This window comes from Triturus cristatus, chromosome 10 (assembly GCF_964204655.1).
Source record: "Triturus cristatus chromosome 10, aTriCri1.1, whole genome shotgun sequence".
NCBI classification, from domain to species: domain Eukaryota; kingdom Metazoa; phylum Chordata; class Amphibia; order Caudata; family Salamandridae; genus Triturus; species Triturus cristatus.
In genome coordinates this window covers 610081305-610096412 of record NC_140593.1, presented here as the reverse complement: position 1 = coordinate 610096412, position 15108 = coordinate 610081305, and the positions used below count along the sequence as shown (strand labels likewise).

General features: G+C 44.1%; 1 protein-coding gene across 1 annotated transcript in view; it reads left to right on the top strand.

Annotated features, from left to right (window-relative positions):
* The window catches only part of APOLTP (apolipoprotein lipid transfer particle homolog), a 1292669-nt gene that overhangs the window by 789012 nt on the left and 488549 nt on the right, over window positions 1-15108 (top strand). Inside the window, exon 32 of the mRNA XM_085632129.1 lies at window positions 14793-14955. Coding sequence (XP_085488255.1) covers window positions 14793-14955 — 163 coding nt within the window. The remainder of the gene's footprint in view (window positions 1-14792; window positions 14956-15108) is intronic.

Genomic DNA, 15108 nt, shown 5'->3' with positions numbered 1-15108 from the left:
CCAGCAGAGTGGCAGCCCTTTCAGCAGCACAGCAGCCTTTCTTTCTGGCAGAGTATCCACAGGTCCCGAAGTATACCAAAGAGTTGGTGTCTGAGGTTCAGAATGTATAGACAGTTGTGCCTTTGAAGTGGGGAGAAGCTTCTAGAGGTGTGCCTTTGAACTGCATAGATGCCCTGACTTCATGGTCCTACCTTCAGATTAACTACAGAGGGTATGCAGCCCTTTGTGTGGAGACAGGACACAACCTATTCAAGTGTAAGTAGGGCTGGGCCCAGCTCCTCCCTCCCATCCTGCCTGTGATGGCCCATGCGGTCCCACCTTAAGTCCCCATTGTGTGTGGCTGTCTCGGAAGAATACACAAAGCCCAACTGCCAGCTACATTCAGTCATGTACCCCAGAGATAGAGGCTGAGGCACCAAATGGTTAAGGCAAGAAAATGCCAACTTTCTAAAAGTGGCCTTTTCAAAATTCCATTTTAAATTACAAGTCCAGAGACACTAAACATAAACTTGTTTCCCGGTTGGAAATTGCCCTTATAAAACATAATAATGTAACTCCAGTGTTATACTATGGAAGAGGCAGGTCTTGCAGTAGTGGAAAACAAAGGTAAGAGTTTTTTACTACCCGGACATGTAAAACTTAAAAATTACTTGTCCCACTATTTAAATACACTGCACACTGCCCTCTGGGCTGTCCAAGGCCTACCCTAGGGGTGACTTATATTAGTAAAAAAATAAGGTTTTGGCCTGGCAAAAGATTTATTTTGCCAGGTTGACAAGGAATTGTAAAACTGCACACACTTTCTCTGCAATGACAGACCTGAGACATGTTTATCAGACTACTTAAGTGGGTGGCCAGTGCTGCAGGCCTACTAGTAGCATTTAATTTACAGGCCCTGGGTACATACAGTAGCACTTTACGAGGGACTTGTAAGTAAATTAAATATGCCAATTGGATATACACCGATCTAACCATGTTTTAGGGAAAGAGCGCAAGCACTTTAGCACTGGTTAGCAGTGGTAAAGCACACAGAGTCCGAAGGCCAACAAAAACAAATTCAGCAAAAATAGGACGGCAAAAAGTCCAAGTCCAAGAAAGGACCAAGTCCAACAGACCACATGTATATATACAACAGGGAGATGTTTTGAGACAACAAAATTAGTCTTTCCAAAAACACTCTTCTACTTTTTTTGTCATGAAATAAATCTATGACATACAAGGACCACCATTGCACCGTAAATCATGCCTTCAATTTTCGTCAACCCATTTCTGTGGAAATAACTTGTACCAACCACTTCGTCTGGACTACTCTATAGATATCTTCTCCCCAATAAACTCATATGATATTGTCTGTTTATGCAATCATCAATGATGCTGTACACCATCGGGTACACTGCAAGCCACACGATCCACTCAATCATGTCACAGTTAAAAGAATATCTATGGTATTCACTGTTTACGTAGAATGTAAACCTTCAGGTGTTCATTTAGATTTCCCATGAGGCCACTATTTGTGGAAGATCACTATAACCAATCCATCCGGATAATGAACATTCAATACTGAATAGTATCCCGGCTCTTTAGCATATAATCCACACCTAATCATGTAAAGAACGAAATACACTCAAGTCTCTTCATGGTGTCCAACTATTTCACTATCAATCATATGATGTTGAAAAATATGTGGCCCTTGGCTCGTCCATGTTTGCGTTTATGACAAAAACATACTTTGCACTCAGGTTCATGCTTGTTCAGTTTCCAAGCTGTACCCCATCTGTGCTGCGATATCTACCTGCTGCATGCCCGCTTCCCCCACATCAGTCCTGACCCAGTGCATATTTGACGGATGGGAAGACGCAATGTAGGCATTTGACAGAAATGCCCCATATCTTACACCCAGATTCCATACACCACCACTCATGTGTCTGCGTCCGAGGAACAGAAGATGCAAGAGGGGTTCAGGGGTGCGGAGGGGGGTTGGGTGTTTGTTATTAGGGGGTGGGAGGGTTCGGGGTAGATTTTAAGGGGCAGAGAATTTGTGTTAGTTTTTAGGGGTGGTGGTTTGTATTCGTTTTTAGGGGAAGGGAGGGGTTTGTGATGGTATTTAGGGGGAGGGAGGGTTTGAGTTAGTTTGAAGGGGTGGGGGGTCTTATAAGTTTTTAGGGGTTGGTGGGTTTGTGATCATTTTTAGGGGGTGGGAGGGGTTTGTGTACATTTTTAGGGGGTGGAAGGGGTTGGAGTTAGTTTTAAGGGAGTGGGGGTTCGTATTAGTGTTTAGGGGTGGGAGGGGTTTGAGTTAGATTTTAGGGGTGGGAGGGGTTAGTGTTAGTTGAAGGGGGTGGGAGGGGTTAGTGTTAGTTATTAGTAGGTGGGGGTTCTTGTAAGTTTTTAGGCGGTGGGAGGTAGGGGGTATGGGGTAGATTTTAGGGAGGAGGAGGGGTTCGGAATAGATTTTAGGGGGTGGTTTGCCATGCATTCCTTTATCACGAAAAATTTGTGGTAAAAGAATGCATGATAAAAAAATTGTTGTTGAGACGCGGTCATAGTACAGACCACGTAGTTTAGGGAGTCGTTGTTGTGGAACTCGTTCCAACATTCAACCCAGAAGGCTAGTTACATTCCACTCATTAAGTTTATAGGAGTCTCTGCAACACATTGCTTCATGATGCTTAGAGCGTAGCAGTGAAAGTGCATGGATTGCATCAGCACTTACTGCCTACCCAAGGGTCCCGATTATGAAATGGGGCCTGCGGGCTCTGAACTTGTGAGAGAATGGAAAGGAGGGACATAACACCTCCCAGGGGTGAGTCCTCCTCTCCCCTCCTGCAAACTTAACTGCGTCCCTTTGCCGTTAAATTACACCACTGACAACGTGACTTGGTGCCTTAAAAGGTCGCAGTTTATTCAAACATAACATGGTTGTACATTTCGCAATTTTATTAGTCATTCATGTTATCGCATACTTGCATTGTCTTTGTAATTGTCTTTGTACATTCCTTGTCGTTATGCGCTCCCAGACAGTATATTTTGCGGGGTACCCCTTTGTCCGGGCCTCTGTGTCTGCAGTTCCAGGCTTCGACTTGCTACCAAATTTTGTGGGTGTCTGTCTTTACCTGCCCGGGCTGCAAGTGCCCTTCCGCTTGCCCTGGACCCCTTGTTGGCCCCTTGCCTGCTCCTCAGGGCCCCTGCCGTGTGGCATCCCAAGAACCCTGTGTGAGCATTTCATTTATTCTGCCTGCGGCTGTGTCCTGTCATTTCGCTCCCTCAGTACCCCTGCCGTGAGGTATCCCAACAGCCCTGTGGGAGAATCACATCTACTCTGTCTGTGGCTGTGTGCCAGCCTTCTCCTTCAGTGCCCCTGCCGTGAGGCATCCCAAGGACACTGTGTGAGCCTTCCATCTACCTCTAGCAATTTTTCTCTCTTTTGTATATCATTCTTGGATTTCTTCCACCTCACCTCTATCTTGCGCATCCCTTTGGTGTGGGTGGGTGGGATTCGCTCTTTTCCTGGCAGAAGGGGGGTTATGTGTTTGTTCAGGGCCCTACGCCCTTATTTAACACCCCCAGCCGCTTGTCAACTCCCCCCTGGATTGGGGGGGGCCGTAGCCTACCCTGGGGCGACCAATCCTGGACACCCCTTTTTCACAGGCTTCCGCAACAGGGGGGGAAGGCTTCCCGCTTCCAGGCGGCTTTTGTCTCAGCCCCCATTGGGTCCGGCTGCGCCTTCCCTGGCCCGGGCTTCTTTCCATCTCTCAAATGTGCTCCCATCATTCCACGAATCTGGTCCCAATTCTCTATCTTATAACAAACTGTGTTGGCTTAATGTACCAAATGACCACAACTCATAGGACACATTTTTAGAGGCCATTACATTAATGAAATACCTGAATCATTATGTGCACAGCATAAAAAAGACAATCTAAAACATGTCAACCTAACTGAAATCAGCATGTTCAAAGCCACAGATGTGGTTCGCAAAAAGAGGATTTGCACTCAGAAATTGATTTAGTCATATGTCAAATTACACCTGTGTGGTGCCATTTTAGTGTGAGGAAAATCTCACAAGGTCGGATCTGGTTGTTGCTATTACAGGACGAGAACACACACAAAAGAAGGTGACCACCCACTGGCATGCACATTTGTTGGTATTTCAAAAGCACTTTGCAGATAGCTTTCCAATTTGAAAACAGCTGCTCATTTACTTCTTAGAAACTCCATATTCGGGTCACGAGAAGGAAGGGAACTCAATGTTCCGTGATACTGGTGGGTGGACGGAGGGGGGACATGGGGTACAGGGTAAAATAAATGATCTGATTTCTCCAAATGGAAAAATATTTTCTTCATGGTTGAAAAAAATTATCAGTGCAAATGCGCTGATGCTTTGCTGTGAAGCATTGAATAATGTATAATAAACATCTCCAAATTATTTGAAGACCTGGGAGAAAATCAAAAGTTGGCTAAAAAAAATAATTGTGCTCATGCCTACAGAAGTACATTTCTGAATCCAGTGGGACTGCTTGCACGAGAGTGTGAAAATGAGGTAAAAAATATCAAAGAGCGATTGGATACTCCTGTCACTGGAGCAGGTGTGAGTTCCTCGGCTAGATCATTGTCTCATGAGACATACAAATCTTAAATGGTCTACCCTCTGGTATGTTTCTTGGCTATTAGAATGTAGACCAGGTGTCTCCGACCTTCTCAGCAATAGGAGTTCCTTGTTGAAAATCATCCTGTGACCCATCCAAGAGTGCAAATGTCAAATAAATTTGCATAGAATGAAGGGTGTATGAAAGAGACCACTTTCTCCTTGTCTTCCTGTAAGGGAGATGTGTGGGTAAGGGAAAGGTGTGGGCAGCGGCCAGGGCAGCCGACCACAGGGCACACGGCTCGATCCCCGGCGGCAGCTCAGCCCAGCACCATGTGACTCTGGGCAATAGCTCGCCGAATCTTCCCGACTGCCCCCAGCGCATTGAGACCCTTAGAGGTGATTAGTTCGCGCTTTACAAAAATACCTGGTCTTCCAAAATCTCATCCGTACCCCCTCTCCTACCCCTCCCGCGATCCGCTCTACTGCCGCCTCACTAGTGAAGCCATGGCCGGCCAAGGGCTATTTCAGCTCCCGCCCTGGTATTAGCCGGATGGTGGAACAACCAAAAGGGGTGGATGAAAATGGCTTCTAGCAAGCAAGCATTGATACATAGGGGGGTCAGAGTTCACACAGGCCCCTCCCCCTTCTTCGATGTTCTATGGAACGTAGCAGCGTGCCAAAGAAGGGACATTGCAAGGCATGGACGCACTATCCCACACCCCGCACTTCAAAGCGGAGAAGGCAATGAGAGTGCAACCAGTCTATTAATTTGCTGCACCACAGTCATGAATTATTTCACAGGAGGGCAGATTAATGTGTATGCATTAGCCAGACATCTGTTTTAAATAACAGTAATTCACCTCAGTAAATGGCGCGCGCGTCCATTGAGTGCAGAGGAAGCGATGGCCCGTGTCCAGCTCAGCGCCATCTATCCTTAACGACTTGGAACAGTCAAGCCATTTTTTTTTCTTAAAATGTAATCCGGTGTATTACTTCTAATGAAGAACAGGGCTGCATTTTTCACTTCCTAAATGGGGACATACACACACATAAATAGGCGCAGCAGATCACTTCCTTAAACTGAACTCTTCATGAAAAATGTTGCCTAAAATCTCTCTACTGAGTTTCCGGATCAAGAATGTTGGATGAGGGGTGTCACCTCATCCTGCTGTATTCCAATGAACCCTTGCCTTATGCGTTACTGTCTTGCAGCACTATATGCCTGCACAAAAAGCGCTATGAAGCTATTGCACGGTCACAACCGGCGCTTTTACAACACTGCAAAAAATAAATTGCAGTATAATATGATGTGAGATAATTTATATTGATCTATGTAACTTTTTCCATAGGGCATATGCACCTTAAGGAGCATTAAAGCGCTTTAAACGGATCCGAGCAATGGTTTGTGGCAAAGAAAGGAAGTAGAATGAGTAACTTTAGAATATCTCAGTCCTCATGGAGAGGGGTGAGGCAACGTATAGCTGGGATGATGGGTGAAGGGCTGATATTGTAACCACAATTAATGCTACTGGGAATGGGGGGTGATTTGACACTTCCCAAATATACACAGTTGTTTTGCAATGTTGCTTTGGTAGTGGCACACTCTCTTTGAACCAATGGGATTGTAATGTGGACTGGTGTATGCAGGTGGGAGAGGTTATATTAGCAAGGTCGGACTAGGACAGAAAAAAAGCCTGTGCAGCAAAATAAAAGTGGCTCCCATTAGTTATGTTATGCTAGAGAATCTTATAAAGCGCCAGTATACACAAAAAGGTCTTGGCGCTAGCTGAGTAAACAGAAGCTGGAGAGAAGCCAAGAAAGAAGATTTTAAAGGAAGAGAGAGAAATGTTTTTAGTGCCTTAATGAAGGCCAACAGATTGGGCAGGGTTTTTAATGTGTAATGGAAGAGCATGCCATGTCCTAGATGCACCGAGCACAAAACTACGGCCTCCCCAGTTTGCATATTGGAATCTGGGAATTACCAGCAAATTGGTTGAAGCAGAGCGCAAGAACTGACTGGGAGAGTAACCAATGAAACTCCTCCCCAGGAAGTCAGGGCGTGTCCCGTGCAGTGCCTTAAACACGGTGCACAGAGCCTTAAATGTAATCCGCTGTCTGAGCAGGAGCCAATGGAGTTTAGACATGTGTTTGGCGATAGATTGACGTCTTGGAATTTTACACAGCACCCGAGCAGCAGCATTCTGAACAGATTGCAAATTATTACAGACCTGCTGATGGGCATTAAGAAAAAGCCCATAACTGTAATCAATCTTTGCAAGGGTCAGAGAGATGACAACTGGTTTTTGTAAAGTACCCGGTATAAATGCAAGAATTTTCTTAATCATTTTTAATTCAAAGAAAGCAGCCTAAGATACAGCAATGGCTTGCTCCATGTACAAGAGTTTGTTGTTTATAAGAACTGCCAGGTTCTTAACAATTCTAACCGGAGAAGGTAAAAAGCCAAACTCAGAAGGCCACCAGTCTGAGGTCCAGAAAGAGGGCTGGGCGCCAAACACCAACACCTCAGTCTTAGCTGAGTTCAGTTTGAGGCAGTTCATTGCTATCCAATGGCCCACAGCTTTCATGCTGTTGCAAAACCTTGCCGCCACGCCCCTGTCCTCAGTCGCCAATTACACAACAATTTGTGTGTCATCAGCGTATGATGTAAGCGTGAGCCCAAATTAACTTATTAGTTTTGCAAGGGGTGTCTCAGATGTTGAAAATAAGAGGGCTGATTGAGGACCATTGAGGCACCCCACAATGAAGGGAGAAGGAGGGTGAAGAAAGAACACCTAGTCTGACTGATTGCTCCTGGCCTGAGAGGAAGGAGTTTAAAAGCTCCCAAGCTGTCCCGGCCACACTGATCCCTCTCAGCCACTCCATCAGCAGCTCATGATTCATTGTATCAAAGGCCGCTAATAGATCGAGCAGGATCAGTGTGGCCCGTCCTTCCTGATCGAGAGTCATCCGAATCTCCTCCATGGCCTTAATGAAGGCGGTCTCCATGAGGGTCAAGCCAAATTGAGTGGAATTTAAGAGGGAATTGCTGTTAATATATCCTCCCAATTGTAAGTTCAGCACCTTCTCAAAAATCTTGGCTGGCAATGGGAGGCAAGATATAGCCCTATAACTGTTTGTGGCATTGCGGTCCAGTGACGGTTTCTTAATGAGGGGCAGTACTGCAGCTTTCTTTCAGACCGAGGGGAAGAAGTCGAAAGACGCATCAGCTGGAAAATATTGGCCAGTTTGGGCCCAATTATCTCATTCGCTAAGTGAGCTACAGAGGGGGGCAAGGGTCATCTGGTGAGCCTGAAGTAGAGACCTTGAGTGAATTGATAACCTCCTCGGTAGTAGGTGGAGAGAACATTTTATGTAGTGTTGGAAGAGGGTTCTCCACCCAAGTGACATAGTCAAGTGAAAAGAATTGATTGAAAACCTCCTCTACCCTGTGACGAAAAGCTTCAGCTACTGACTACAATCTTTAAGTAGAGGGACAGTGGCAGATGTCCGTTTTTTTTTTTTACTGTACAAAACAGTTCCTTGGTCGCATTACCTGCAGACTCAATAGACTAAATTTTTCTAGTAAAATATAGAGATTTAACCCTATGAACCGCAGCATTGGAACTTGATCCACCCATTGAGACAGGCCGAGAGAAGACACAGTTTGCAGCAAGGAGGCAGTGTCGGGTTCATAATAAACATTAAGGTGAAAATTAAAATGACCAAGGACCGTGAAATCATTCCCCTAATAAGCAACCAAACTCCAGAGCGAAAATAGCATAGGGGCCAGGTGGTCATTATAGCAATATGCCCCTGGAAGACCCGGTTGCCGAAATCCGGGCTTTGAAGGAATGAGCTTCACAAAATGTAGAGCTGAGGGGGGGTGCGGCTGACCGTGAGCTCAGATGTGAAAATAATGGCCATGCCTCCCCCATGTCTCCCCACCCGATCCAGTCTGTAGGAACTGTAACCAGTGGGAGTGATATCCAGAAAGTCCAGATTGGACACGGCGTTCGCCCAGTGGGTCAGATAGTTAAAAAAGTGTCATATGTATTCAAATTGGGTCTGTTTTGAACTTGTAAAGACAAGCTGTATAAGAGTTCTGCAAGGTATGGAAGACTGCGTGGATTTGAGCTTGCTTTTATGCAGCGCTCCACCATTTTTTTGTGGTACCTAAGCACTAGAAACACGAAAGGCTAGATGTACTAATCTTTTTTGCATTTGCAAATGGGTCGATTCTCCAAATTGGCCAGTTTGTGACCTCAAAAAATGATTTTGGTATGTATGAAACACAAGTGCAATTCAGTGACACGGTATAAAATTGCACTTTGGGTTTGTGACCAAAAACTCAGGATTTGGAAGGGGCGTCCCTTTTAAATACCAAATCGGAATGGTATGTATCAATTTTTAGCAACCGAATTCTGGTTGCAAAACATTAATAATTTACTAACTACCAGCATGTAGTAGCAATGCATTTGTAAATGAGAAGGGGTCCCCTTGGTACCCTTTCCCCTTTGTGAATGTAAAAAAAAGTTAGTTTGCTAGGAGGCCCTGGTCCACGGAACCACTGCGTCTACCTAAACAAACAAAACAAAAAAAGAAACTTTTCTTCTTAAATGCAGTTCCGTTTCCTTTAAGGGAAACGCTTACCTTTAAAAAAAAATATTGCTTTATTAAAAAGCAATCACAGACATGGTGGTCTGCTGACCCAAGCAAGTCACCATCCCTGGGCTGGTGGCGATTCCTAGTGAGTCACAAATTGCGACCTACCTCATTAATCTTCATGAGGTAGGCCTATTTAGGACCCAGTAGGAATCGCTATTTAAGAAGCAAGCTTTTATACATTGAGAATAGCAATTACCGAACAGAGATTCAGGAAAAATCTCTACTTGTAAATCTCTATCATAAAGGTATGTACCTCAGGTTCTAGGATTAACCTTGTTGCAGGTACTCACCTTATTCACTGCTAAAGGGCAAAACCCTCAGCCGTTTCTGTTGGAACTGAAACTTGCGGGCTGCAAGTCAAACACATAGGTCAGCAGTAACTGAGCCTTCTCTCCTGCTAAGGATGTTTTAAAGGCTGAGTTTAAGCTGGTGTGATGTATGGACGGCAATTTTCCTGGCAGTCAAGTGAAAGACCATTACTAACTAGTTGGTTGTTATTGACCAGGCACAGGTTTATAGGTAATGTTAGGAAGACAGACATGAAGTTAAACTTAAGTTTCTTTAGTAGATGAAGGACATCACAACAACTGCCTGTTAACTTAGAAGAGGCCAGTAACCCGGCCCATCGGAGTTATAAGATGTGGTTTTTCACTCAAAGGGCCAGATTTACTAAGGACTTGTGCTGTCCTTGCATGATGCAAGTCGTTGCGAGGCAAGGCAAGTCCTTAAAAGAGATTCATAGAGCCGCGCAAGGGGCGATGCGCACCACCGTGCATTACTTTGTAATTAAATGTAATGTAATATGACAGCTTGTTCTACGTTACGTTACATTTCATTGCGATAGGAGTTACATGGATGAAGTATGGGCATTCCCGCGCATCCACCCATGGAATATGAGGTAATCCCACATTTACTAAAGGCAATAAACCTTTGATTGTGCCATATTGATATACCTGCCATAGACAGATGTAACAAGAAGAAATAGCTTCATCATTTCTCCTTGTTATTTCCTCATTCCATGTGTGCTGTATTCTGCAGCACTTATAGAAAGAGGAAAAAGCTTCTAAGGATCATTTTTGTGCAGGAAGGTATCTCTTCCTGCACTAAGAAAATCATGTTTGTAACACAGGGAACCCTGCACCCTGGCGCAAGGGTGTCTGTTTTGCCTCCAGGCAGCACACAGTGTACCAGCACTAAGAGGGAGCAGGAGCGCACCATATCTTTTTAGATGTGGTGCATTTGTACTCTCTTCATTTCATGCGATGCAGATCATTTCATTTCCTTGCTGTGTTTCATATCATAAACAGTTTGTAGATGTTGCCCAGAGTTTTCTGCTAAATTTCTTCTGCTAAATGCACCTGAACTTTCTCTGTGAAACACCAGAGGAACACATGCTGGGATCGGTGCAGAAACACTGACTTTGACATGTTACTCTCCAAAAACGTATAATCCATGTAATGTCCCTACCACTGGATAATCAGGACACCCAGTAACTGTCATTCCTAGTAGAGAAAATAATGGGGATTACTCATAATGAGGGCCTCAGTGTATTTATGTGGTGTGTAGTTTACAGAAGTAGTTTACATAACTCTTAAAAAGTATATAGAAGGTGAGCCAATTAAGTCGCTCCGTGTGAAGTGCTGGTTCAGGAGGGTCGATAGCTCGTGCAGAAGATTAGGGTGTGGGAGACTGGTCAAAGGTTAGAGCTAGCTGGTATTGCATTTGCAGAGGGTGTCTTGTTGAGTTATTTCCCAGAGTATAGTAGGGATGGAAAGAGTCTCAGATAGGAGTGAGCACTCTGCAGTGACTCCTGGCCTAGCTCTACAGTATGCTCACTTTGCGTACTCATTATCAGCTCACCTTCCATTTCCAAACTTACCACGAAGGAGCTCTGTGTAGTGTGAAACATATCTAAACTGGTGTTATCCAGTATATTTGTGTAGCTTCACAAAGCAGCACAACGTTTATGTCTATTTATTTATCCATTTACAAAGCGCTTGGTTACACCTCCGGTGTGTCCCCACGCTGGTAGCAGACTATCAGATTGCCGAAAATGATAATTACAGAGTAACCCACTCATCCCTTGGGCAGATGATTGGAGATCTCAAAAATCTATTCTGGTTTGATGGTGGGGAAAAGCCATGTCTTTAGGTTTTTGCGGAAGGTGGCTTTACAGGGATCTGTTCCAATGCCTGCTGGCAAGGTGTTCCAGTGTTTGGCTGCCAGGTATCTAAAAGAGCGTCCACCCATCCTTGCCTTCTGTATTCTTTGTACAATGACCAGATTCCTGCCTTTGGATCTAAGGTTTCGGCTGGTTGTGTAGGCTGTTATCATTGCTTGGAGATACCGTGGACCTTTTTTCGACAGGATTCGGTGGCAGTAGCACATTGCTTGAACAATATTCTTTTCTCCACAGGTAGCCAATGCAGGCTTGCCAGGGCTTTTGTTATAGATGTATTTTTTTTAGAGATTCGTCACTAGGCGGGCTGCAGCATTTTGTATGGATTGCAGCATTTTTTGCCCTTTTTTTGGATGAATCTAAATAGAGGACATTACCGTAGTACACCTGGGAGGTGACCGCGGCATGTACTATTGATTTCCTTGCATTGACTGGTAATAGATCTAGGATATTCCTCAGGACTTTCAGGGTCCCGAAGCATTGACCCGTCACTTTCCGGATTTGACGATCAAATGTCAGTTTGGAGTCAAACCACACTGCAAGGTTTTTAACTTCTGCATTAGGGGTTGGTAGTTGACCAAGTGTCTCAGGCCACCACGCAGATGTCCAGACAGATGGAGCCTTTCCCACAATCAGCACCCCTGTTTTGTTTCCATTGAGCTTCTGGAGAAGAAGGCTGTGGGAGACGGTGTCAAAAGCTACACTTAGATCCAACAGGATCAGTGCACCTGTCTGTCCTTCGTCCGCATGTTGCCTCAGTGTTTCGGTGGCCAGGAGCAAAGCCGATTCAGTAGAGTGTGCGGCTCTGAAGCCTGATTGCGAGGGGTGAAACAGGGCATTACTGTCGAAATGGTTAGTTAGCTGTTTATTCGTTATTTTGTATGCAATTTTTGCGAAGAAGGGTAGTAACGATATGGGACGTAGATTATCTAACACAGAGTGGTCTATTGATGGCTTTTTATTTTGTGGGTGTACTATTGCTTGCTTCCATTTATTGGGGACTTCTCCCAGTTGAAAGGAGCAAGGAATTCACTCCGAAATGAATGGCATAATGAGGTTGCCTCCCTGCATTAGGATCTCTGGGCGTGCTGGATCCAGTGGGGATCAGGATTTAATTCCGCTAGCTAGGCTCTTCATCTCTTCTAGCTCCGGCACCTTGAATTCATCCAGGGTTTCTCCCTTAAATACTGTATTCGGCCTGCATTCAGTGTTTCTGCCCTGACGTGCTTCCATAGGGAAGGCGTCATATTTTTTTGCCACTTTCCCTGCTAAGGAATCAGCGATTCTATTGCAGGACTCTACCGATGCGGTAGTTGGTTCCATTAAATGTTGGGTTGACTGTAGGGATTTCAGTATGGAGAACATTTCTTTTGAAGAGTTTTTAGCCCTTTCAATCTTCTCTGTATAGAAATCACATTGTGTTTTCTTAATAAGTGTGTGGTATTTTTTTTGTTCCTTTTTATACTCCTCCTTTATTTTAATACAGTAATTCTTAGTCCATCTGCGCTCCAACTGTTTACACTTTTTTTTGGCCTTTATTAATGGTTCATTAAACCATGGTGCTGATTCTTTCGACCTCTTAGTATTAATTGTGGTCCATGGTGCTACCTCATCTAGTGCCTCCGTTATTCATGTTTCAATCTACCCATTGGCTATATTTTTGTCCTTATCAGTTTTGGGCTCATTTTTCAGTAGTGCCTGTGCGAATGTATTAGGGTTGAAACTGGCCCATTTCCTACGGGTGCCAATATGTTTAGGCCTCTCAGCCGAGGGACCCTGAAACGAAATAATTAAGGGGACTAAGTGGTGGTCTGACCAAGGAACTGGCCATGGTGCCCCTACTTCGATGTCTGTTATATTAGTGAAAATTGGGTCTAAGATATGACCAGCTTGGTGCATTGGGGCGCTTACCTTTTGCACTAGGTTAAACATCATGAAGTCTTTACATACAGATTGTGCCTCCAGATTCTCTACTTCTTCAAAATGTATGTTAAGGTCACCTAAAGTCAGGAGTTTGTTGTGCCGTAAAGCTGGTTGCATCACTTTTTCCCCCAAGCTTGCTACGAATTGAGTTGCTGGGCCAGGTGAGCGGTCTATGGGGTTATATGATGACTGCGACCTAAGTGGAATTAATGGGACAGCCTGCTGTAATCACCTAACTGTTGTTAGTTAGTATTGACTGAAGTGCTTTCTGCCGGAGCCTTATTATCAGCCAAACCTAATACCCAATCCTCAAATCTGATTGGCCTGAGGGTGCTTTGCAGCAAGGATGTTGGAGTTGTGCTTATCTATATTGTTGAATTTTATTTGATCCTGTTGTGAGGTACAAAGTCATGTGACACAAATGATGGTTAACCATTGTTAGGTGTAGATGGGTAAACAAATTCTTAATGTAGCGTTTACATATAGGTGATGTTAGTGGCTCACATAGGAGAAGCTATGGCCATACCAGCACCCTACATGTAACAATGAAATTGGTTCACCCAAATATAAGGTGAACAACGTCCACCATATCTTGGTTTGTTCTTCTTTGGGTTGAATGGTGCCACAGGCTTACTGCAGGTTTGGGAATTGGTGTGCCCACTAACTGGAGATCAGTTTTGAGTGACGTGCTAATGGCCTACTCCTGTGCAATTACAGAAGTTAATTGCTTTTTTCCTTTATTATACTGTTTTGTCATGCACTGTTCCTCATAACTACAAGCCGGGTCAGTAACTGCTAGAATTAACATCTGTGACAGAGGACAATCATGTATAATAAATCGATCACTGATGTTTCTACATTTGAAAATGAAAGTCTTTAATTATGAAAATGGCAAAACATTCTATAGTATAAGTGTTTTCATCATCATGTAGTCTTTATTATCGATTAAATTCATCATAAAAGACAATACAATATAAAAAGAATTCCATACAAATAAGAGATAAAAAAAACCAACATTTCTAGATTTAAACAAAATAATAACAAGATAAAACGAATCATTGGGTGCCTTTATGTCCTATTTCTAATTATCCAAACCCAACCTAGGAATTTGGCCACAGCAATTACAATACATTCGCTGGTATCAAATCTTAAAATTCTTAGTGCCACAAACCCTACCCTAGTGCCCATGTTCCGACAGATGGGTTTGAGCCATTTCGCCCGAGGGGCTGCATAGGCCGGGCAGGCGAAGAATATGTGACCAACAGATTCAACACAGTCAGTACACCAGCGACAGGAATCACTCACCTCACCCTTCCAGCGTTTGGTGAACAGTCTGGTAGGTAGGGAGCCAACCCTTAGTTGGTGATAGAGTTTCCTGTCACTGGACCTACTAATAAGTGTTTTCTTAAATTTATTTTTATCTTTTTTTTATTCCAGACATCCCTTCAAACTGGCTATTCCGCAGAGCTTTCTTCTTGAAGAAACATTCACGGTGGATAAAAAGAAGAAACACTACTTACTGGAGACAAAGGTTGTGACGAATGGGAAGGAAGAAGCTGTCCAAACTCTTCTCTTTGGATACCAACCTGAAAACCCTCATGTGAGTGTTTGTCTTTGGGTCTGTATCAGTGACCACGGATGGCTTGTGGTGCACACTCAGGAAATGCACTCAATGGCGTTGTGTCACTGACACAACGAAACTGAAAATACTGCAGCATAACAGCCCATCCAAATTTCAAATGTTATTTTCATT